Here is a 24572-nt window from a genome sequence, read left to right on the forward strand (position 1 = left end):
ACTACTACCAGCTGCCATCATTTCGGGCCATTTTCTTTGTGCCAAGAATTGTGTTGAAAGTTTTTACATCTAATTTTTCCAACAACTCAGGAAATGGTTCTGTAATTATCCTCGTTATACTACTTAAGAAACGGAACTTAGGTTAAATAACTTGTTCAAGATCACGCAGGTCGTGTGAGAGCTATGACTTAACCTAGGTCTGACTCCAAAATCCCTATTCTAAACCACCAAGGGCAACTATAATTTTAAAGAAGACCAAGTACTGAAAATCGACCTCGGTACCATTTTTCCTGCCGGTTTCCAAGCTAGCAGGTATTTCCGGCCACTGGGAGTGCACAGCCTCTGCCCGTCGCCCCTCCCTTCCGCCCTGGCCTACTCAAATCGCGCAGGCGCGCTCCCTCTCACTGGCTTTTTTTTTGGGGGGGGGGGGTCACCTGCGCGTGCGCAGGGCTAGAGACCAGGTTCTCTGAAATTGACGATGGCGGCAGTGGAGGGAACGTCACTCGAGCCGGCGACTTCAGAACAGCCAGCGGAGCTACCTGCCTCCGTGCGAGCGAGCATCGAGCGGAAGCGACAGCGGGCGCTGATGCTGCGCCAGGCCCGGCTGGCGGCCCGGCCCTACCCGGCCACGGCTGTTGCGGCTACCGGAGGTTTGGGTCCTGGCGGCGCCTGCCCCTTCTCTCCCTAGGGGACCGGGTGCCGGGTCCCGCGTTGGCGTCCAGACGCCTCGCGTCTGCGCGCACGTCCTCCCGCTGTCCCGGGAGGGAATCCGCTGAGGTCTGGTCGAAGCGAGCTGTCCCAGACAGACCCCAGGACAACCCCGCGGTAGAACCCAGGTCTTCTGATGACTCCCGGCCCCGGGCTTTCCTCGTCGCGCCCGGCCTGTCTAGCTGTGGTCTTTAACTCGGGAATGCAGCTGCCTGCCTTCGCCGTGGGGAGGTGCCAGCGAGTGCAGTCAGCGCCCCAGCTGCCCGTTTCTGTTTTCCTGCGGCTTCCGCCGGTACCAGAGGTGGTACCTTGTACAATGCTTTTAGACTTGTAACCCATTTCAGTAATCTGCACCTGCTCTCTCAGTCACCCTCATCTTCAAAGCATGACTGAAAGAATTTGCTGTATCCAGCGTGGGGCTTGCTACTGCAGAGCGCTAAAAAGAGCAAACAGACATTAGCTACCACCCTCACATGTTTCAAACTAGCTAATTTAATTCTCTGGGCTAACCTGGGAAATAATTAGGGCAGGATTTGGAATCTGTGTTTATGAGGTTGTAATTGAGGACCAACCAGAAAAGGAAAGAGGTTTGCTCAGGTTCATCCCAGCAAGTACACAGGCTGATCAGGACTAGAACTCAGGTCATCTGACAGTGGGTTCAGGTCCCTTCCTTGCCACCAGGGGCCTCTGCAATGCTAGGCATCCCTCACCTTAGGAAGGCTATCATTCTTGTATTTCATCTTCCTCCTTCCTTAGGGCAGGCAGCCCGTGGCTGGCTGGCTGTTATGTGTATGTATGTGTCTATCTGTCTTTTATGTAATTCTCCACTGTGGTCAAGTAATAATCTTCCCCAGGGCACCTGAAATATAGTTTGGTCGACATGCAGGCCTCAGGACTACTGCTGCAACATGGAGTGTGTGTATTCCTAAAGCCATACTCCATGCCATGTGAGTGGCTGAGCACAGTTTAGAGCTATATTGTCTATTATCCTTTTTCTTCAGCCAGAAGTAAGGAAGAGTGCAAAGAGTTAGACTGGCTTCCTGTCTTTTCTTTCTTTTAAAAAAAATTTTTATGTATTTATTTGGAGAGTGGAAGGCAGGGAGAAAGAGAGGGAGAGAAACATCAATGCATGAGAGAAACATTGGTTGCCTCTTTGCTGGTGCCCCAACCAGGGATCAGGCCTGTGACCCGGGCGTGTGCCCTGCCTGGAAATCCAAATGGTAACCCTTGGCTTTGTGGGACTACGCTCAGTCCACTGGCCACACCAGTCAGGGCCTGGCTTCATGTCTTGATATTCATACTGACACTGAAGCTGCAATTTCCAGACACTGTTCAATGGTTCTGGTCTCACCCTTTTTGCTTTCTCATAGCTTTCTTTTGTTCCTCATCCAGCTTGGGGCATCCTAGAATCTGGACAAAAAGTTGTTAATTTGCATTGATTAATTCATATTCATGGTTCTACAAAGGTTTCTAGATCTGTACAGACAATTCCTGACTTCTAGTGGTTTCATTGACAGTGTGAGAATTATACACATTTTGTAGAGACTGCGCTATGAATTTTGACGTTTTCCTGGGCCAGTGATACGCAGTGTACTCTGCTCACCTGTGCTGCTGGGCAGTGGCAGTGAGCCGCAGCCCCAGTTAGCCATGTACTCATGAGGGTGAACAGCCCGTGCTCCACAGTATAGTGATGGCTCTACCATTTATGATGGCTTTGTCTGTGAGTGACCCCATCATCAGTCTGGGAGCATCTGCACTGAATGGATGTGCAACAGGGATGCAGAGTAGAGCATGAGCTGATACTAAACTAAACTTCGGATCATGGCAAGCAAGGTAGAGTGAATATTCTGTAAGACTGCTTAGGCAGTTACCCAAGAACCGTGTGGTAGCACTGCACACGATCTGCCGTGCTTCAGGAGTTAGGGAGCTGCTGCGGTTTTCATATTTGTACTCTGTTTCAGTGTACTGTACAATTTCCATTTTTGGTGTGTGCTATGACATGTGCCTTGAGAAAGACTGAGAAGAACTTGCTTAGAATGTGGAGCTAAGAGGTGGTGCTAAGGGCCTGGGGAAACAGCAAGGCTTAGCAGCTGCCACGTGAGAAAGAAACAGAGATTGATTGCCTTCCGTACGTGCTCCAACCAGGGATCAAATCTGCAACCTATGTATGTGCCCTGACTGGTGATCGAACACGCAGCCTTGTGGTGTACGGGCTATGCTTCAAACAACTGAGCTACCCAGTCCATCCAGTGGATCTTCATGAAATGCTTAACTATTTGTCAGATTAGAGAGATAAAAACGGTCTCGTGGGGGATATAGGGAAATGAACAGGCAGTAGAGTGTAAGAATTGTTAACAGTAGAAACAGACTTATTATGATCTCAACTCTTTACTTACTAGAGAAAGAAATTGAGGCCAGAAAGGGAGAGTGACTTAAGATAATACCATTAAATTTGTCTTTTTAATGCAAGATTTGCAACATATGTATGTTGATATGTAAAATGCACTCATCTGAATTTTACCTATGTAAATGCCCGTGTAAACACCAAAGTGATCAATGTATAGACACTTCCAGAACTGTCCAAGGTTTCCCATTACCACTTAGTCAACCACCCTTGCTCGGACTGTTCTGACCATTTTGATTAGTAGTAGTATCTTTTTTTTTAGCTTCATTTACGTGGAATTACAGTGCTTGGCTTCTTTTTAACATAATGTGTGAGAGATTCATCCATGTTGTTGCATGGGTTGGCTCATTTATATGTCAAATAGCATTGTATTATTATACCAGTTTTTATATTTTTTGGGGGGGTTGTTTGCAGTTTCAGGCTGTTATGAAGGAAACCTTTTGAGTATGATGTTAGCTATGGGTTTATCATGTAAGGCCTTTTGTTGAAGTATGTTCCCGTTATCCCCACTTGCTGAGAATTTTTATCATAAATGGATGCTGGATTTTGTGAAATGCTTTTTCTGCATCTACTAGTGTGATTGTATGATTTTTATCCCTTACTCTGTTTGTGAGGTGTATCATTTACAGATATTCAACTTTTCATCCCACTGATAAATGCCACTTGATCACTTATATGATCTTTTAAATGTATTGCTGAATGTTGTTTGCTGATATTTGGTTGAGGACGTCTGCATTTATGTTCACAGGGATATTGGCCTATAGTTTGCTTTGTTTGTAGTGTCTTTGTCTGGGTTTGTGTTAGGGTAATTGATGGCCTTACGAGTTTGGGAGCCTTCTCTCCTCTTCAATTTTTTGGAATAGTTCGAGAAGATAGGTATCAATTTTTCTTTCAATGTTTGCAAAATTCACCTGTGAAGTCATCTGGTTCAGCACTTTTATTTGTTGTGAGTTTTTTATTATTGATTTGATTTTGTTAGCAGTTATTGGTGTGTTCGTGTTTACTGTTTCTTTCTGATTCGGCCTTGGAAGATTGTATGTTTCTAGGAATTTATCTATTTCTTTCAGGTTGTCCGGCTTGTTAGTGTATAATTGTCTGTAGTACTTCCTCATAATACTTTGTATTTCTGTGATATCAGTTGTCACTTCACTTTTATTTCTGATTTTATTTATTTGGGCCCCTTTTCTTTTGAGTCTGGCTAAAGGTTTACCAATTTTGTTTATCTTTTCAAAGAACTAGCTATTGCTTTCATTGATCTTTTCTATGGTCTTTTTAGACTTATTTTCACTGATCTTTATTATTTTCTTTTTTCTGCTCACTTTGGGCTTTGTTCTCTTTCTAGTTCATTTAAGTATAAGGTTAGATCGTTTATTAGATATTCTTATTTGTTTCTTGATGTAGGCATGTATTGCTATTTTTTATATTAAAATTTTTAAAGTATATTTTACTGATTATGCTGTTACATTTGCCCCATTTTTTCTCCCCTTTGCCCCCTCTGCCCTGCACTCCCCTTCTCCAGCATACCCCCTCTTAGTTCATGTCCATGGTTTGTACATGTAAGTTCTTTGGCTTCTCCATTTCCCATACTGTTCTTAACCTCTCCCTATTTTGTACCTACCATTTATGCTTCTTATTCCCTATACTTTTCCCCCCATTCTACCCCTTCGCCCCTGCTAATAACCTTCCATGCGATCTGTTCCTGTTCTGGTTGTTTGCTTAGTTTTTTTTTGGTTCAGTTGTTAATAGTTGTGTTTGTTCTCATTTTGTCATTTTACTATTCATAGTTTTGGTCTTCTTTTTCTTATATAAGTCCCTTTAACATTTCATATAATAAGGGCTTGGTGATGATGCACTCCTTGAACTTGACCTTATCTGGGAAGCACTTTATCTGCCCTTCCATTCTAAATGAAAGCTTTGCTGGATAGAGTAATCTTGGATGTAGGTCCTTGCCTTTCATGACTTGGAATACTTCTTTCCAGCCCCTTCTTGCCCACAAGGTTTCTTTTGATAAATCAGCTGACAGTCTGATGGGAACTCCTTTGTAGGTAACTGTCTCCTTTTCTCTTGCTGCCTTTAAGATTCCTTATCTTTAAGCTTAATTATGATGTGCCTTGATGTGTTCCTCCTTAGGTCCAACTTCTTTGGGACTCTCTAGAGTGCTTCCTAGACTTGCATGTCTATTTCCTTTGCCACATGGGGAAGTTTTCCTTCATTATATTTTCAAATAAGTTTTCAGCTTCTTTCTCTTCCTCTTCTCCTGGCACCCCTATGATTTGGATGTTGGAACGTTTAAAAGTTGTCCCAGAGTTTCCCAAGCTCTCATCTATCGCTATTGCTATTAATATCTCTCTTAGAACTGCTTTGGTTGGGTCTCATAGATTTGGTGGTTGTTGTGTTTTCATTTTTATTTGTCTCAAGTTCTCTTTTGATTTCTTTCTTGATCTCGTTGTTTACTCATTTATTGTTTAGTACCATGATATTTAGCCTCAGTGTTTGTGTGTTTTTTTTTAGTTTTATTCTTGTAGTTTATTTCCAGTTACCTACCATTGTGATCACAGATGTGTAGTATGATTTCAGTCTTTTAAATTTATTGAGACTTGTATTGTGGTCTAAAGTAGTCTGTTCTAGACCATGTGCTGGGTGCACTTGAAAAGAATGTATTCTCCTGCTTATGGGTGAAATGTCCTGAAAATATCAATGAAGTCCATCTGGTCTAAAGTGTCATTTAAGCCCACTCTTTCCTTGTTGGGTGTTCTGGTGGGAATGCAGTGATGTTTCATTATGGTTTTAAATAGTTTTTTTTTCCCCACTGACTGATGATGATGATGGCTTTTTCATGTGCTTACCGGCTGTTTGCATATCCTTATTTGTGAAGTCCCTGTTCAGGTGTTTTGCCTTTTTTTTTTTTAAGTTGGGTTATTTGCTTTTTACCAATTTATAGGACTTCACTGCATATTTTGGATATGAGTCCGTCGGGTATACATATTGCAGATAGCTTCTCCCAGTTTGCATCCTGTGTTTTCCCTCTTTTAAAGGTCTTTTGATGAGTAGAAGTTCTTAATTTCAGTCAAGACCTTATGGTTAGTACTTTTGTGTCACATTTAAGGAATTTTTGGTACTTCAAGTTTATGAAGTTATTTTATGTTTTCTTCTAGAAGAAAGCATAAAATATTGCTTTACCTTTCACATTCAAGATTATAATCCATTTAAAGAATTTTTGGGTATGTTTGTATGAGGTAGGGTTAAATAAAGTTCATGTATGGAAAAGACCCTTTTTCCCCCTCATTGTTTTGTAGTGGCACCTTTGTCATAAATCCCAGTGCCATTTATGGAAAGAATTGTTTTTTTTCCCTACTCAATTGCCTTAGAGCCTTTGCCATAAATTAAATGACCAAATACGTGTATGTCTATTTCAGGACCCTCTTTTCTATTTTATTGATCTCTTTGTCTTCATATCGCTATCAAACTTTTAATTACTGAAGCTTTATAGTAAACCTTTAAATCTGGTAGTTAAGTCCTCCATTTTTACAGTCAGCTTGTCAGCTCCCACTTCAACCCCCCATTCCCCATCCCCCCTCCCCCTACACACAGCTGCTGGGGTTTTGACTGGGATCACCTTGAATAGATGACTTTGGGGAGAATTGAGATCTTTACAATATTGAGCCTTCCAATCCATTACATGGTGTATTCTCCACTTATTTAGGTCTTTGATTTCTCTAAGTGGTGTTTCAGGATAGAGTTTTTATACATCTCTTCCTAGGTGTTATTTTAAAATTCTAATGGTAGATTCTTGTGGATATTCTGCATACATAATGAAATCATCTGTTGATAAAGACAGTTTTACTTCTTTCTAACTTTTATGCCAGTTTAGTTTTCTTGTCATATTGAACTAGCTGGGACCTTTACTTAGTATCATGTTGAATAGAAGTGGCAATAGTGGGCATTCCTTGTCTTGTTTGATACATGTTAAGTTTACACAAAGTTTCTATTTGTGCACAAGGGAACATATGGGCTTACCTGGTTCAATTGTTGACCACTTTTGCTTACTTTTTGTAGGTGTGGCTAATGTAAAAGCAGCCCCAAAGATAATTGACACAGGAGGAGGCTTCATTCTGGAAGAAGAAGGAGAAAAAGAACAAACAGTTGGAACAGTTGTTCATCAACCAGGTAACGTGTATTATCAGAAAATAGGTAGGCTGTTTTGGGTATCATGCATGAGACTTTGCACATTGATGTTAAATAATGAGACAGTGAGCAGGTTAGCTTTATAAGAGTAATAAAGTTTTGCTAGTAGGTTAAAAATTAAACATATTTGGCAGTGACTAGTGTAACTTGTGTTTTGTGTGCAGTAAGTCCTCACTCAGTGCAACTGCTAGTCTGTGACTTAAGCAAAATGATGTAAAATAAAGCCAGCTTTACTGTAAGCTGATTGATGTAAATAACAGTTAAGTTCCTGTGGCATTTTGTCCATGTCATAATGAAATGACACTGAACGAAATGTGGTTTGAGGAGCTGTTGTAACTAGGGCTGACACTCTCTGCGGTTTTATAATGGGCAGTGACGGCCAGTATATTGACTGATAGAATAAGCACTCAAAATTCCCTTGATAGGCTGAAATGAGAGCGTAAACCCAAGAGATGAAAATTAGGGCATCCTTTTATGCTTGGAGTAAAGAAATCAGTTTACAAAGTATGAGATGAGGAGACCTGACATGAAAAAAGAATAACTGTATTATCTGAGGTTAAAGTTTTGGTAAATCACTTATATATAGCCATATGTATCCTCTGGGTGAGGATATTTTCACACCCTTTGAAAAAGTTAGTTTTATTTGATCATACGTTTGATAGCCAGTGGTATAACATAACCCATCCCAGTTTTAGCTGCAGCAGCAGAGGCGCCGTGGGTTTATCAGGACAGGTAGCAGTCCTGTGCTGCTCTGTGCGTCTGTGTGGTTGCTTTCAGAAGCCGAGACTTGAACTAGGATAAGGACCCTTAGCCAGGTGTTTGCAGTCCTTGACAGTATCTAGCTTTACTCTGCCTGGAGGAGTTTTGTGCCAGCTGTTGAGGGTGTATTGCTAAATGCAGTCTCTGCCTTCAAGAAGTTTGCAGTCTAGTGGTTGAGACAGATGAAGGGGAAGCAGTTTTCTTAGTTGGTGGAGGAAAATGTATCGTTCCAGTCACAACACAGGAAACTTAAAGAATTAATCTTTTTCTCAGGACCTGTTATGGAATTCGACTATGCAATATGTGAAGAATGTAACAGAGAATTTATGGATTCATATCTTATGAACAACTTTGATTTCCCAGCTTGCGATAACTGCAGGTACTTATATCAGACAGTTCTTAATTGCTGGAGTTTAATGTTTACATATAGGCGTAGGGTAAAACAGTTCAGTCATTTGAATTTAATATTCTTTTGCTAACTGATTATTTGGGGAATGTCCTAACATTTCTGCGGTTTCTGTTTTGCTAAAGAAATACAGGAAGCTCGTACTTTTCAAAGTCATGATATGTCACATAGACAGGAACACCCCGGGTCCGACCACAGGTACTGCGGCGTTCTTTCTGCTGGCCAGCGGGGGTGTGGGCGGGGCTTCAACCACCTCGCAGTAGCAGGTTCCTAGCCCTTCTCGAAGGGGCCCTGGTGGCTTCTTGTCTCGGTGTCTGCTGATGCCTTGGTCAGGGGAGGGGGCTGTTAATGACAGGACAGTGAGACCCCGCCAGCCACTCTCCTGGTTCTCTCAGAACACCTCTTTCCATTTTTCTCCCCTGGACAGTCAGGGACGAGGATAGATGAGAAAAATCACATTCCTCTGTGACTCTCTTTCTTCTCCTAGCCTTTGTCCTCTTTTCAGATTAACCCAGAATAATCCTTCTTCACATGGTTCTGTTCCCTGTTTATCCCAGGGGTGTCTTTCACACCTGAACGTCCGATCTTGGAATCTTACTTGGCCCTCTTCTCTGTTTCCTCTTCCCACTTCTTGTACCTACCGCGCCAGATCCACTCTCCACCTGGAGGACCTGCCTTTTCAGCATCACTGATGACTTTTGCTGAGTAGACTCTTTGGAAGAGAGAGAGCATGGAGATGTTTCCGGTTTCACAATCACGTGGGTGACTGGAAATGTCCTGGCACCCACTGAACGATGAATGATGAGCTCCGTCCCCACTGACGTGTGGTGTCAGTGATGCGCACACTGGGTGGTTAAGGTCCACAGTGTTGTCACTCTCCTTAAAGTGTACATAGCTTTCAGAAACGGAATTAGCATATGTAATCTTATCTGCATGAGAAAGTGAAAACAGTGGATATATCAATCTAGAAAAAGTTATAAGGTAGTCTAAAAATATACCTACTTTTAAAATTGAAACATAATTAGGAACACAGTCTCCGTTCTGTTTCCCTTCAGCATCTTCCAGGATTATAGTTTCAGTACAGTGTAGTTTACCTGTCCCTCCCTCAGTTGGTACTTTGAAATTACTTAGCCTAAAGCTATTTCCAGTTTTAGTCTCCCCTCCCTGAGCTACATTTGCCTCCTCTTCAGTGTTTGTTACTTCAGTTAAGGCCAACTTCCTTCACTGGCTATTTCTCTACTATCCCATGCTTAGTTCCGAAACCATTTGTCTCTGTGTTCAAACCATACTGTCATCCTCTCTCCCACTACTGCCTTGGACTAGGCCACCGTCAGCTCTTGCCTGGACCATTGTAGTAGTGATCTTGTAACTGGTCTCCCGCTGCCCCCAACTTTTGCACTGCTAGTTTCTTCTCCATTTAGCATTTTACTCAGAGCTCTTTAATGGTTTCTCATCCATTTAGAATGAAATTGCCTTCATCACTGATTATAAGGCCACTGCTCATCTCTGCCTTTGCCTCTCATCACTCCTCGTCACTTCCTTCTAGCACAATGGCCCCTTGCTGTCCATTTGCAAAGCACTTTCCTGTCCCAGAGTCTTTGCATTTGTTCTTCTGTCTGCGAGGAATGTCCTTTAGCTATTCAGAATGTTCTCTGACTTAAGGGCTCTCTCTGCTCAAATGTTCCCTTATCAGTGACTTTCTCTGATTGCCCAGTCGATCTGAAAATCTCTGTCCCTTCACCCTCTTTACACTCCTTCACAGCACTTTTATCTGTCATTGTGTTTGCTTGGTCTTTGGCTTTACTGGAATGTAACTTGCATGGAAACAAGGCTTTTTTAGTTCTTTGCTGTGTTCCTTATGCCTCAAACAGTACTTGACAGGTAGGTAGAGAACAAGTGAATGAGAACTATGTAATTGACTGTGTCTCCATTTTTACCTTGACTTTGAAAAGCTCAGAGCTAACTGGAAACTCGACTATGTTGGGACAGTTAGCCCTTGCATATTTATATTCCTTATATCCTGCCCATCCTGACTGTATGCTTCAACTTATATTTTCTTACTTATTGAATCTTAGTTCTCATTTATATTTCTTGTACTCTTATGAGTCATTTCAAATCCTTTGTGGAAAAGAGAGACTTTAACTTGAACAGCAATTAAAATAAAATAAAATTAAAGAAAAGAGAGACTTTAAATAAGTAGAAAAAGATTCTTAGCATGTTGAATGACATGGATTTGCTGCTGATATAGCTTCTCAGAATGTATAGAGGTTAAAGCATCTTCCTGTTAGGATTTTTATGCTGCTTGTTTGGCCATGAGAGCTGCAGGAGAAAAGTGTTTTTTATGTTCCTTTTGGCATGCACACCCCGAGGTTGTTGGGCTGTTTGAAAACTTATTTATTTTAAATAACTAACTTATATAATGAACTTGTTTTTCAGAGATGCTGATGATAAACACAAACTTATAACTAAAACAGAAGCAAAACAAGAATACCTTCTAAAAGACTGTGATTTAGAAAAAAGAGAACCACCTCTTAAATTTCTTGTGAAGAAGAACCCTCATCATTCACAATGGGGTGATATGAAACTCTACTTAAAATTACAGGTCTCTAATAAGTTCTATCTGTCATTTTTTTACCTTCAGGCAGGCGATGTTTGAACAAGAAACTAGTTGTAATTAGCTTAGTTTTTGCTCGGCGTTTTGTTGCTTTGCGTATGAGTCACAGTCATTCACAGTGACAGTAACATGTTTTCTTTGCTTTTTGGTGCAGCGCTTTGCAGCAAATGTCTTACTATTGAGTAATTGGGAGTACAGTTGGGAGACTAAAACAGCTTGGAATAAGAGTCAGACCCTGTTTTCCTGCCCTCCCCCCAACCTTAAAAAAAAAGATGTAGGCATCTCACAAATACCTAAAATCTAACTCACCTGGGAAAAACAGGGTTCCTCTGAAACCCTGTCAGGTGTCCACGTAGCGGCAGCAAGTCCCTGGAGGACCTCTCCGCCTGCTGTGTTGCCCGTGTGCCGAGACGCCTAGTAGTCGGAGCCCCTGGGGCTGCCGGGGCCCAGCTGGGCGTCCTCAGTCACAGGCAGCTTCCCGTATCTACTAAGAGTGATGCCAGGACTGTGATTTTTTTGGTGCAATTATATAAAAAATATTGGGAGGCATTGCTTTAGAGCAATTGGACTTGGAATTTGGATACAGAATTCTAGTATCTTTAAAATTAAGAAGCCACATGTAAAAGCAAACATACACTGAATTTCATTAAACATAGGACACTGTATCAATGAGAAGACTCACCACTAACTTACGTACCATTAAAAATGAAAAAGTGCTCGTTAAACCAAGCCGATCCAATGCTTCCTTACCCCGCGGTGTGTTATTTATACTCACCGAGATAGTGCCATTAGACTTGCATACTCTTTTGCTGTGTATCATACCCGTGTGTACATAGATAGGAAAATGCAAGTACAACAGATTTATTAAGGTGGTAATAAAACCTTACCCGAAACTTCTTTACATTAAGAATGCAATTCTTCTGAACCACTTTTGACTCAGAATTAAAGTCTGTTAAGCACATTGGTGATACAGCATTTTCAGAGGGTTAAATTGTAGAAAGTGAGATGTTCTAGAACTACTGAAATAAGAGTATATCATTTTATTATGCTAAGAAGAAATTTAAGTTTGGCTATATTGATTGATATCTTAGTTCCCTTAACATATTGTGAGAGATGTCATGAATATAATTCTTACTGTGTATGTTATTCTCCTAAGTATAAATAAATTTTATAAAGAGTAAAGATACATATAATCCAAAGTTTTAAAACTAGAATAAAGACTTTTTAGGTCATTCAGTTACCAAAATTTTAAAAATTCATGTTCTAATGATCAGAAGTTAGTCAAGTAGATGGACACTGTTATTGGTTCAGGAGGAGAAGAGTAGAGGTGATTGATTTCCTGTGGTGGGAGATTTTTGGAGATTACCCCATACTTAGATCTGCCGTGACTAGTAAGTAAGTTCTTGGGCGTGAGCTTGCAGAACCCATCAGACCCGCTGACTCAGCTGTGCCCACGGGTGTGCTGACTCCCGTGAAAACGCTGCGCGCGTCAGAGAAACAGTTACGGTCAGAGGACAGCTTGCCTGTTATGAGTATAATCGAAGCCGGTGCTCATTTACTGAGGGTCTCATAGGGTTAGGTAGGAATATTCATGGAATTGTTTTTTTATCAATATTTAAAATACTTTAAATTTCAAATGAGTATTTGTAAAATTGTACTTGAGTTAGGTCGTTCTTTGGTGCTTGCGGACTTAATAACTTTATAATTTACAGCTCTGAATCCAGCTAATGTAAAGGTGGATTCTGTGTTACAGATTGTGAAGAGGGCTCTAGAAGTTTGGGGTAGTCAGGAGGCATTAGAAGAAGCGAAGGAAGTTCGACAGAAAAACCGAGAAAAAATGAAACAGAAGAAGTTTGATAAAAAAGTAAAAGGTAAGTGGCCTCGTTTATATCATAAAGGACTATGTTTACTGCTTTGCAAAAAGCCTTTCTCTGAATTCTTCCTGTTTAAGGATGTGATGTCATCCCACCATCAGGTGGGAATCTGTCTTGTCACACACATTGAAGGAAAAAGAGTTCGCCCTCCATAGTTGGTGTTTGAGGCTCTGAGTTGAAACCGCCCAGCACTGCGGTTCTGAAAAAGCATGTTGGCCCTCACTCAGTGCGAACCTTGTTATATTTCCGGATGTATCTCTGGTCACAGATTTGGCATCGGCTCAGTCTCAGATAGGGCCAATAGGGTTATAAAGAGCAGAGACACCCACCAGCAATCCTCTCTAATTGCTTAAAGTGAAAAAAATCGTGGCTAAGTCTTGTCATCTTAACTTAGCAGCTAGGAGGAACCTTTTAATGTCAGCTAGTCTAATCACTTTTATTTTACATATGAATAAAAACTTAGCAAGGTAGAGCGACCTGTTACATAATTATTAGAGTGTTGGGACTGGAGCCAGGCTTTCAGGACTGAAAGTCTGCATTGGAACTCCTTCCTCTGTCCACAGGACCGTCCATTCTGTCGTCCACCTGTCTCTGTCTGTGCACATGTGCGTAAGTCTTCACTCGCCCCTCCCTCCCTCCTCAGTGAATCCAGTAGTTAACGTGTCAGCTGTGTTCCAGCCACTGTGTTAACGCAACCGCTGGAGTTGCGGTTCTCAGAAGAGAAAGGCCGGTAAACTTAGATCATAGTAGAGTGTGACAGGTACCGTGATAGTGACGAACACAGGGTGCCACAAGAGAACGAAGAGCACTTTTTGCTCTAGCATAGAATCCCTAAAAAGCCTTAAAAAGCAGGCATGTTCTTCACACAGCATTTGTAGAGGCCCCGTGTGGTGTAAAGTGTGTATAGACAGGGCATATTTTGTGTGTGTTCTGGGTAAATACATGTACTAAATTGATCCATTTAAAATGAATCTCTTAGCCATAGTAAATAATTTAGAAGAGGTGTAGGAGGGTAAATGAAGATAGCCCAGATGCCTTAAAAACAAAGAAAAAGAAAAAAAAAGTTAGCTGCCTTGTTTCTTCTTATTGTGAGGGGACCCACCCCCACCCCCATTTTCATTTCAGGAGTAATTCATTCGCAGTGTAGAACAGTCGGGTAACTACGAAGAACTGTCCCGAGATGCTGCTACCCTGAGGCAACCGTTAGTAACGCGTCTTTCCAGTTCTTTTCAGTGCATAAACACGTTAGACATGTATTTTATAAAAACGGAAGCACTGTCCGACATTTATGAAGTTTACCGTAAGTGTATCAGTATAAATAACCCCATTATAAACATCCTTACGTACATCTCTATGTTAATTAATCAACTTAAAATGTCGATTCCAGACTTTGAGGGTATAGTCAGCATACAGTTATGGCTGTGCAGAGAAGTTCCCTATAGCAAACTGCACCATAGAAGAGCATGTCATTGAAGAACCTCCCCCAAATTACCCCTGCTGCACCACAGTCTTCAAAGTACCTGCACGGGCTAATTGAGAGGATTTGGGAAGACTTCTCTTGATCTTTTCTGTGTTCTGCCCCAGCCCCTTCTCTCTTCCAACATCAAGGAGAGCCTTGAAGGATAAAGTAACAAAAGGCATCTTAAGGGATATGAAAGAGGAGGGCATATTTATGAACCACTTACGTATTAGCCTGGGATTACTGTCCCTGAGTCACCTCAGTTCTCTGCGTCGCCTCCTTAAACCCCTTTCTGAAGGTATTTTAGTGCAGACAATAACATACGGATAAAATAATCAGAAAGTTTTACCTGCAAAGTAAAGAAATATTTTAAAAGGAGGGCTTTTTTCCTCAGATACTATTTCTGTAGTTTGGTCAAGGTGTCATCTGAGGTTGACTACATTTTTATAATTTGACTAACAAAAGATTATGGCGTCTGTCATTTTATTATGCTTTTTTCTATAAAAATTCTATTAAGGTAATATAATGTAAATATTAGTATGAATAGAACATTTCTTTTAAGCTTTACACAATTTTCATAGGTATTTTGTAAAAAGTGTAAACTCAAATATAATTGGCTGTTTTTCTCATTATATTAAATTGCTATTAATCACTGGATAAACTTGCTATGGATTTTCCTGCTCCTTGAAGTTTGAATCTGTCCTGAATTTTTTCTTAGATCTCTTAAGGCCAGTTTCTTTAATTTAGTTCATTTCTTGTTCGGAAGAAGCCCGTCTCTTGAGGAAATGTTTCCAGTGGTTACACGCGCAGTGCGTTTTCCAAGTCCCTGCAAATCTGAGTGTTCCGTCTCTTTTGCACACGAAAACCTAAGTTCTCTCTGCTGTACGAACATTACTCCATTGTCTCCTGGTGTTCAATGTGCAGATGTCAACGCGATGCCTTCTTTAACTGTGGCCTCTTCTCGTCAGTTTGCCTCGGAGGTCGGTGGATCTGCGCCTGTCCTCCCGACCAGGCCACAGAGGCCGAGAGTGGAGTAGACACTGTAGAGGTTAGAAGTGAGCTTACTGTGCAGTCGGCTCAGAAGGCTCAGAACAGAGAGGAATAGAAGCGAGTCTAGACGTTCTTTAGTTGAAAAGAAATTGGAACCCGGTTCTCTTGGTCTTCTGATTACGATCCACAAAGGAGCCTACACAAGGTTTCCTTCTTTATGGAAAGGTAAGAGGTCACATTTCCCTGCTTTTAGAATATGACCTGCTGTAGTTGTTTGAGAGAGAATTGATCTTCCTGCAGAAGAAAATTAAAAGTATAAGTAGTATATGTAAATATAGATAAGGTGAAAGACGAGAAAGAAGGAGGCGGAAGTAGAAATGATGGCATCACTGCTACTCAGTTTAAGTAGATTTCAGAAAGTGCAGTTTGGCCTTGACATTGGATACACGAACATTTGGGGTTCGCATGCCTCCTTTCCACAATCCAGTGGAGGAGATACGGCCTTTCTTTAAAGTGATACTTACTTTTCTTTCTTAGTACTGGTAGAGCTTAGCCTTCTAAAAAAATTAATCTTCACTGTTTGTACTATGTACTTCCTCCCCAGAAAAGGTGGGTAAGGAAATTCCATTTGGGGATCCCTACTAATGTGGGGGACATTTTCCACCTTGGGCCTGTGGTTATATGTAATTTAGGGCTGTTCTCCCACTTCTCTCGGAGAGCAAAGGACTCGATTCCTGTTAACTCTGCTTCAGTGTGTGGAGGACAAAATAAGATCAAAGCTTCTCAGGTTGTTTTGTCATTTCCTGGTGATTCTTTTCTCTCGTTAAGGAGGGGCACCTATGTCAAAACTCCCTGCCCTCCCATCGAGTGTCAAAAGCATCTGGTCTCCCTCAGCTAGTTCTCTTTTTATACCTAAGTTTATTTACCTCACAAGTAGCATTCAGCTTATTTGAATACAGGCTGCCTCTTTTGCAAAATTAAGATATTAAGCCAAATAAAATGCATGTTTTAGAATGATAGAACATAAATTTTTCACTGAAACAAGGATTCTAGGGAAAACTTTGGGTAAAAAGTGTAAGCAGTCCCTGAAGACATCAGTAGCAAGACTGAACCTTTCACGCATTTTAATAAACTTCCAGTGAGGTGGTCAGTCCACAGCTTTGTGCTGCGGAATTCAGAGCCCGTGGGACGGAGAGGCTGGAACACGGGACACCGATTGCCTTCCAGCTTGTCGGGCGTCCAGCTCTGCGAGGTGTGTCCCCGCTGACCTGTGAGGCTCCCCAGCTCCCAGTCCTGTCTCCTTCCCCACGCTCCTCAAGTCTTGGACCTTCCTGTCCCTTCTCGTGTTCAGTAGGTGATCGGCCTCCCCTTTCCAAAGCTCTAGGTTGCTCAAATGAGGTAATGAGAAAAATGTACTAATCTTTAAACAAATTTTTATTTCACTTGATTTTGAGCGTGCCATATGTACTTTTTTCTCTCATTCTCACATACATATTTATTTTGCTGAACTATGAAGAATTACTTATAGACACTGTGATTCTTATTTAATACGTCACCATTTTACCTCCTAAAAACAAGGACATTTTCTTCTGCATAAACTAGAACACAGTGATCACACCTAATAAACTGAACATCAATGCAATGCTGCCATCTAGTGTCTGGCGTGGACCCAGGGGCCACTCAAGGATGGTGCACGCCTGTAGTCTTAGTTCCTCAGCCTTTTCGTCTTTCATGGCATTGACATTTCTTCATTTTAAAGGGTTGACAGTTTTTACATTGCACAACACAAATGAGAATGGCTTTTTTTTGGCCTCACTACTCCCCTCCAAAACTGTTCTTTGGTAGGAAGGGGGATCCTTGTCCTGTTAGGAAACACCCAAGTCACAGCCCCCGGTCTCCTTGTGACATAGAACAGTAGTACAGACGTACAGACTGATAGAGGCCCCCTCTCGAGTCCAGGCCCCCAGTTTTGCAGAATGTCCCTCATTTGGTTTTATTCGCAGCTTGTTTCCTCATAACTTGAGTGGGCCGGACACTTTTGGGAGGAACACTTCCTAGGTGATTTGTCAAGTGCGCCGCATCAGGAGACACACCCCAGTTCTCCGCTGGGAGAGTGAGACTGATGGCTCGGCTAAGGCAGCGCCTGCCGGACTCTTGACACTGCGTGAACACCTTATTCCTGAAGTTCTACTCAGTTTTAGCACATAGGGATGCTTCTTGCCTGAGTCAGTTATGATGTACTACTAGGGTGGGTATAAACAGTGATTTTCTATTCGTTATTCTTTCTGTAACTTTAGTATTTGTCTGGTTTTTGGAGAAGAGCATTTTTAGTACCAGTTGGATTCATAGATTGTTCTTCTCAAATCCATGTTACCGTCCACTCCTCATTTATTTGATGTTCACTGTCCCCAATTTGGCCAGTGGAAGCCCCTTCAAGCTAGCTCCTACCTTTTCGGTTTGTTTTCATTTGTAAATAATTTCAAACTCACATGAAATTGCAAGACTAGTACGCAAGACACTCATATCCTTTACCCAGGTTTACCCGTTGTTCACATGTGATGCCGTTTACGTCAGCATTTGCTTCTTCTACCTACACACACACACCTTTTCTCGCCTGGATTCTTTAAGAGCAGGTCAGTATATCACCCTTTACCCTACATACTGCAGCCTTTCCTAAGAATAGCAATGTTCTCTTACAGAAGCAAAGCGTAATTGGGTATTTTTATCTGATCTGTCGTCCGTATGCTCGTCGTTAGCTACCCAGTTACATCCTCTGTGACTTCATTCTCGTACAGGGTCCCATCCAGCGTCAGTGTTGGCTTTAGGCACGTCTTTCTAAATTTCTGTATTCTTGATTATTTCCACAGCCTTTGTCTTTTACGACAGTGAAATTTTAAAAAGTCTATTCCCTTTCCCCACCCTGACTTTTTAGAAATGTTTTTCACTGGGGCTTTTCTTAGTTGTCCGATGGTTACATTCGGATTGTGCATTTCAGGGTAGCAAACGAGTGATGTGTCTGTCTCAGGGCATCACATCGGGAGGTGTATGAGGTCCTCCATGGTGATGTTAATATTTATCTTTTACTTGATAAGGGAGAAACACTGGAAGACATCACGCGTCTCCTGAACACTTCCCCAAGAATTTAGCATCTGTTCATAGATGGTTTTTGCTGGAACCAGTCTTAAGTACGATGGTTGTAAAAATTCTAACTTCAGCTCTCCCTCTGCATTTAACCAGCTAGCAGCCAGCATTCTACAGCATCCTTTCCCCATGTTGGTTACTGGCATGGATTCACTAATCCTGTTGTTCTGCTACTGATTCATTTGTGCCCTTAATTATTTTGGTGCCGACTGTCTCAGATTTGGGCCAACAGGAGTATCTTTGGACTGGCTCCTGTCCTTTTGACATGTCTTCACCATTCACTGAGCACTCCTTTCTGCTCTGCACACAACACATGTATATTTATTGTATTTGCCTATATATATTGACAGAAACCTTGAGTTCACACTGATGAACCACACCGAACCCAAAACTTTAGGGTTTATCCTGCACTTCTCCCTTATCTGTAACTTGCCTGATAGTGGGAACCCGGATTCCCATTGTCCTTTTACTAGGAACTCATGTCCCACCACTGCCGGTGCCTCCTCTGTGAGGAGCCGTCCGTACCTTCTTGGGCTCCCTCACTTTCCCCCAGGTGCCTGCTTTTTACTTGCTCCACTTAACGATGGCTGTAGGGCTGGATTGTTCAAGAAGGAAAACAATGGCAAGAAAATGACAAACACCAGTTTTTAGTATTTTCTTGCTTTCTAGCACATTTTTCCAGAACTATCTAGTAAATACTAAGGATATGACCAATTATGGCTAGTAAGCTAGAGTTTTGTTTTTGAGTATTTTTAGTGTTAATACTTTTCCTGAGTTCACACAATGCTCAGATTGGGCAGAGCTTATTAGCTCGGTGACTGGGACGCGGTCAGACTTGGGGTGGTAAAGGAAGAGTGGCCGGGGCACCTTCGGAACAAAGTTGGGAAAGTAGGTACTGGGGCTCAGACAGGAGACCTCTGCCAGTCACCTGAAACCACACGGCACCTGTGCAGTTCTGGTCAGTATATCCATTCATTCATTCATTTAGTTAGAAACCGTCCTAAGGTAAGAGAAAATAGTAAAAGGACAGCGCATTTCAGCTGTCTAGAAAAGTCAGCATCCTTCAGAAGACACAGGAATAAAGACTGGAATCTGGGTGAACATGGTCTTCCCTAACGGGTGAACTGTCTTGAGGTGTGCACGTCGAAGCTTGCATGTCACCTCAGCGCTTTCCTCCTGGAGGGGCGGCAGGCGGGCAGCACAGCTCCATGGTTAAGAACGTGGACCCGAGCTTGACCGTCTGACGGCAGTCGTCCGACCTCTGTGCCTTCGTGTCCTCACCTGGACAGCTGGGATGCTAGTTGTGCTTATTCCAAGGGTTGTGAGGGTTTCAATGTAGTTTATAAAGTACTTAGAGTAGTGCCTGGCACACAGCCCTGTGTGCTTGCTTATCCTCATATGATAAAAGCTGAAAACAGATTCAGGTAGTGTTTTGATACTTCTTATCACAGATCTAAGATGGAGTAAAATAATGTGATTCCTTGGTGTATGTTGATTCTCATAATTGATAAAAGAGATAACTGACACACTCTCCCTTAAATTGTGCTGTGTTCTGTTCTTTTACTCATCTTCGTAATTTGTTTTTTGCTCTCTAACCTACACCCGTTTGAGTCTCCCATTTCATGCCACTGCGACAATGGCATGAATGGTTCCACAGGCCAGCCTGGTGAGGTCAGGCTGTGTGGTCAGGCTCGACCTGTTAAGGTAAAACCCATATTTGGTTTAAACACATGTACATACCTAATGGATTTCAGCTCAGTAGCACCACTGAAAAACTGTTTTTTGTTTATTTGTTTTTCTTTAGAATTACGGCGAGCAGTAAGAAGCAGTTTGTGGAAAAGGGAAATGGTTACTCACCAACATGAGTACGGACCGGAAGAAAACCTAGAAGATGACATGTACCGGAAGATATGTACTGTGTGTGGCCATGAGCTGACGTATGAGAAAATGTGATTTTTAGTTAAGTGGGCTGTTTTAGAATTTTAAGTTCAGATAAAGAAAATTTAGATTGGTCTTGTTCACAATTCACCAAAAGTCTTTATAGATTTAATAAACACTTGTGTAAATAATGTTTCAGTGCTAAGGATGCATGTTGTGGGCTCAACAGCAAGTCTCACCTAAGCTCGGCAGATCGGGTTGTGGGCACATTGGGTCTGTGACCGTGTTCTCTGGGACAGGGATGGGAGCTGAGTGGCACAGTGGTTCGGAAGTGTTGGCCGAAGGCTGAGGTTGAGACACAAGAAACCGAGGCAAACCTGAGATTGGGCAGGACAGGCTCTCAGTAAAGGCAAAAGCTGGTTGAACTGGGTTCTTATCCAGCGGGGATGGTGGCTGACCCTCCCCTGTGAGGCTGGGTTAGGACTTCTAGACCATTCGTCTCCAGGTCAGGGCACTACCACCGGACAAATCCTGACTAACAACAGGAGTGAACGGTGATGAGTTGCCGGAGTCTGATCGTGTTTTCTCTATCTGCAGGGTTTACTCACAGGCCCTACTATTACCCGCTAGATAGCCCATTTCAGATCTGGGTTAAAATGGAAAAACAGTAATCACAGTAAGTTTATCACAACTCTCTTAACATTAACGGCACTTCCCAGGTGCCAGGTGAGCACTGTACTAAGTGCCGACAGGAGTTCTAGCCTGACCCTGGGAGGGAGACAGCCTGCTGCTGTGCTTGAAATGACCGCCCGCAGCCTGGTGTCCGCCCAGACATCTGGCTGGTCAGAACCCCACCACGGTCTCAAAAGGATTCCATCCAGTCTGTGTGATTACAGTTTATGCGATTTTTTTGACAAAAACAAATTCAAGTTAAGATAAACGATGTTTTCATGCTATTTTTTGATGTAACTCTTTTATCCTACTGCTACAAATAGCAGACAAAGGCAGTTGATACGTTTTCATTTTTCTTTCTAGATCAGTTCTTGGAGATTATGCTTAAAGAAAGGCACGAGTCAAAACAAGTCCAACCAAAGAGGCTTGGGACTATGAGTACCAACTCTTCTGTACATAAGTAGTCAACATAGAAATGTTTAACGTGTTTTTGTGTTGATTTTTGATATGCTAGGCTGAATATCACAGGTTGGAAAAGTTGATTCCGAATGGGCAGCTAGAGCTTCTTGGGACACACACAGCTGCTGCTGGATGACGACAGAGGCGGGGTCGGGCGGCGGACAGCAGCACGGCCGCACGGGGTGAGGGGCCTGTGAGCCCACGGATTTAGGTTCAGATTGCACTTAGTAGCTGTGGACCTTGGGTAAGTTATTCCATGGGCCTGTTTTTATCTGTCAGATGGGCACAATAATTCATTCCTCTAAAAACTTATGAGGATTAACTATTGTGAATCCGTGGAACTTGGCAGGTAACAGCCACTCATTAAGGAGCACGTGTTGTCATCGAGGCCAGTACAGTTACAGACTTGTCTGGTGAGCTACGGTTCTGTCCACTCTTTGCCACTGTCAATGTAAGACAGTCCTGGCATCGACACCAGGGACAGCAGGTCTGCTTCACTCAGGCTGGCAAGTTCTTCGAGTTACACAGTCACTACTAATACTTTTCCAGAAAAAGCAAACTTATCTTCATGTGAACTGCTTCCTGAGTAACTCCTGAAAGGGAGATTCAGAATCAGGGATAACAAAGTATATGTTCACTTTGACAAAAGGACAGTAATGTCATCGGTACAGTTTAATAGATCAATCCCCGCCCCACCACGGTCATGTACAGTGACGTGCCATTTGTGTGTGCGCTCGTTGCTTCATTAGTGGGGAAATCAGTTGCTGAATGTTTGCTCTTGCACTCATATTTCTTTGCAATTCAGTCTCTAGTTCAGGTTTTTTCGTGTACTTAGCTGCCAGACTGGGATGGAGTAGGGTCGTATCAGTGAACAGCTGTTAGAAGTAACCATTACATATGAAGAGAGGATCCAAGAGAAAGGATGTGAAAACCTAGAAATTCCTCTAGAATTTGGATCAAGTAAGTATAATTAGCCAAAGTTTGCAATGCGAGGAAGAACCGTATAAATAAAAGAATATTTTAAGCCAAGAACCTGGTGCTGCTAGTGATCTACCATGCAACTGTCATCTTGTGAATAACCTAGCACTTGTTTTAAATAGTGTGATATTTAAAATCTTAGGAATTCCCATCTGTTGAGTAGAATATATTCTAGGGCCAGCAAATGTATGGTAAGCCAAAGAGATCCAATATTAATAAGGAAAATGCTTATGACATAACAAGAACAAAAACGATATCTATGTTGTACAAATACTCAAAAATACTACCAGTTGTGGCATTTTATTGGTAAAATTTTTCTAAGATTTAACAAAAAAGTCTAAAGTGCTAGAAATTTAAAACGTCAGATAATCTGTAAACTTGCATGTCATTTTACAGTGTGTTCTCATTTGTTATCTTAGTTAAGCCTCCACACTGCATGGGGAACAAGCTTGAGAATTAGTATTACTTGGACCAGGTTCCACAGAAACAAAATCCAAACCTACATTTAACTCCAAGTCCAGTTTCAGCCAGGCTGGTCCTTAAACTGGAGGAAGTGGGCAGGGCCTCTGCGGTGACGGTTCCCAAACCCGCCTGCACACTGGACTCACCTGGGGGGCTTGAAGGACCAGACAGATGATGTGTGTTCTACCCCCTGAGACTGTGGTTTAATTTCAAAAAATAACATAAATCGCCTGTGATTCTTTAAAGTGTTTTTTCCCCCAAGTGTTCAGACAATCTTGGGAACTGCTACTCTATTTTTTTTATAACCACCAGTATCTTAGAATGCTTACTTATTTTGAAAGGAAAATTTCAAATGACACATACCTTCAGTAAGAAATTACGAGCTTTAAAGTAAACTGAGATGATAAAACATGAAAGACCGAAGTTTAAAAAACATATTTTTAGTTTTATTTTAGCCACGTTGGGTTATCCACGACCTGTGAAAAGCTATGCTACTTGGTAATAAACCCATCGGTTCAGTACACTACTCTGTTAGCTTGACCGCTAGTGTTCACATACCTCAAACCAGTTATCTTTTGTGCCTTAAGGAGGGAAAAGTCAGAAAAGTTGTATGTCATGTATGTAATACACCCTAGGGTTATCGTCACATTGTCATTAGGAGTATTTGCCTTTTAGGAGCAATTACAGATAATCAATGCCACATTCTTCACTGTTGTCCTCTTTCTGTTTCCTTTAGTGAGTAAAAGGACGCTACAAGAAAGCAAGCATTCAAGCCATCAAAAATAAAACAAATAAAATTTCTAAAAAGTCTTGACATGAGAAAAGTCACCCTTAGGCCTGCAGGGCACAGAACTGCTGGAACACGGCCAGGATGTGAGGGTCTAGTTCGGCGGTGAAGAGCAGGTTCTCCAGGGTCACCATGTACTGCTGGATGGTTTGGTGGTGCTGTGGATGCAAAAGCGGGGTTCGGGTCAAGGAGAAGAGCACACGAGCTATCTCGCAGAACATTCCCCTTGGTAGCCCACCCGTGTTGTGGGATGATGGGAAAGAGTTGTAGGGGGAAAAGCTGCTTATGAGTAACAAGCCGCTGAAAAGCCCCAATATTAAGAAAATGTAGGGAAATGAAGGAAAAAACGATGTTCAAAAACTTCTTTAAAACTCCAGTTCTGAGCAGCTTCTATGACTATGCAATTCATGCTTCAAGGCACCGCCTGCTACTACCAGGCAGTGCCCTGGACTAGGTTGGGCCAGGTCTCTCTCCCTTAATGAGGACAATACACAAGCATGACTTTAAAAACAGCCCAGACAGGGACTGAACTAGGAAGACTTTTTCTTTTAAAAGGGAAGGCAGTGTATGTTACAACTAGGAATAGCACAATTGCTACTGTTACAGTTAAACATAGTCCCTGAAATGTAAGAAAACAAATTTTTGGATAGAGCATTAAAATATCTCTTAGCAAAGGGAAAAACAACAGTAACAAAAACAGAATTAGCCAGTGGTCTATTAAACAGTCCACAAAATAAGAAACCCAAACCTCATTTTTTATCAAAAATAGCTCATCCTACTGGAAATCAGTGACTTG

The 24572-nt window shown here is 42.0% G+C and overlaps 2 protein-coding genes across 5 annotated transcripts in view; one reads left to right on the top strand and one right to left on the bottom strand.

Moving 5' to 3' along the window:
* Positions 1 to 455: 455 nt before the first annotated feature.
* On the top strand, positions 456 to 20587 carry XPA (XPA, DNA damage recognition and repair factor). The gene is made up of 6 exons (XM_037140776.2): positions 456 to 650; positions 7169 to 7279; positions 8330 to 8435; positions 10899 to 11064; positions 12830 to 12947; positions 20345 to 20587. The coding sequence occupies exons 1-6, from the start codon at positions 479 to 481 to the stop codon at positions 20491 to 20493; spliced, it is 822 nt and encodes a 273-aa protein (XP_036996671.1). The 5' UTR covers positions 456 to 478; the 3' UTR covers positions 20494 to 20587.
* Positions 20588 to 20699: 112 nt separating this feature from the next.
* Positions 20700 to 24572, bottom strand: part of NCBP1 (nuclear cap binding protein subunit 1) — a 41025-nt gene continuing 37152 nt past the window's right edge. For 3 of the 4 annotated variants that reach the window (XM_037140771.2, XM_037140772.2, XM_037140773.2), the window contains one exon: positions 22209 to 23934. In XM_037140771.2, the coding sequence (XP_036996666.1) occupies positions 23821 to 23934 (114 nt within the window). In that variant the 3' untranslated portion in view covers positions 22209 to 23820. Of the gene's footprint in view, positions 22143 to 22208; positions 23935 to 24572 lie in introns of those variants that run through there. The other variant, XM_053656381.1, reaches the window with a different exon arrangement.

This window comes from Artibeus jamaicensis, unplaced genomic scaffold (genome assembly GCF_021234435.1).
Source record: "Artibeus jamaicensis isolate MK-2021 breed Jamaican fruit bat unplaced genomic scaffold, CSHL_Jam_final scaffold_1964, whole genome shotgun sequence".
Classification (NCBI taxonomy): domain Eukaryota; kingdom Metazoa; phylum Chordata; class Mammalia; order Chiroptera; family Phyllostomidae; genus Artibeus; species Artibeus jamaicensis.

Bases quoted from the DNA above. Each gene is read 5' to 3' on its own strand.
- XPA (XM_037140776.2), top strand. From the start codon at position 479: ATGGCGGCAGTGGAGGGAACGTCACTCGAGCCGGCGACTTCAGAACAG. The intron at 651-7,168 runs GTTTGGGTCCTG...TACTTTTTGTAG, and splicing joins GGCTGTTGCGGCTACCGGAG to GTGTGGCTAATGTAAAAGCA. The intron at 8,436-10,898 runs GTACTTATATCA...CTTGTTTTTCAG, and splicing joins CCAGCTTGCGATAACTGCAG to AGATGCTGATGATAAACACA.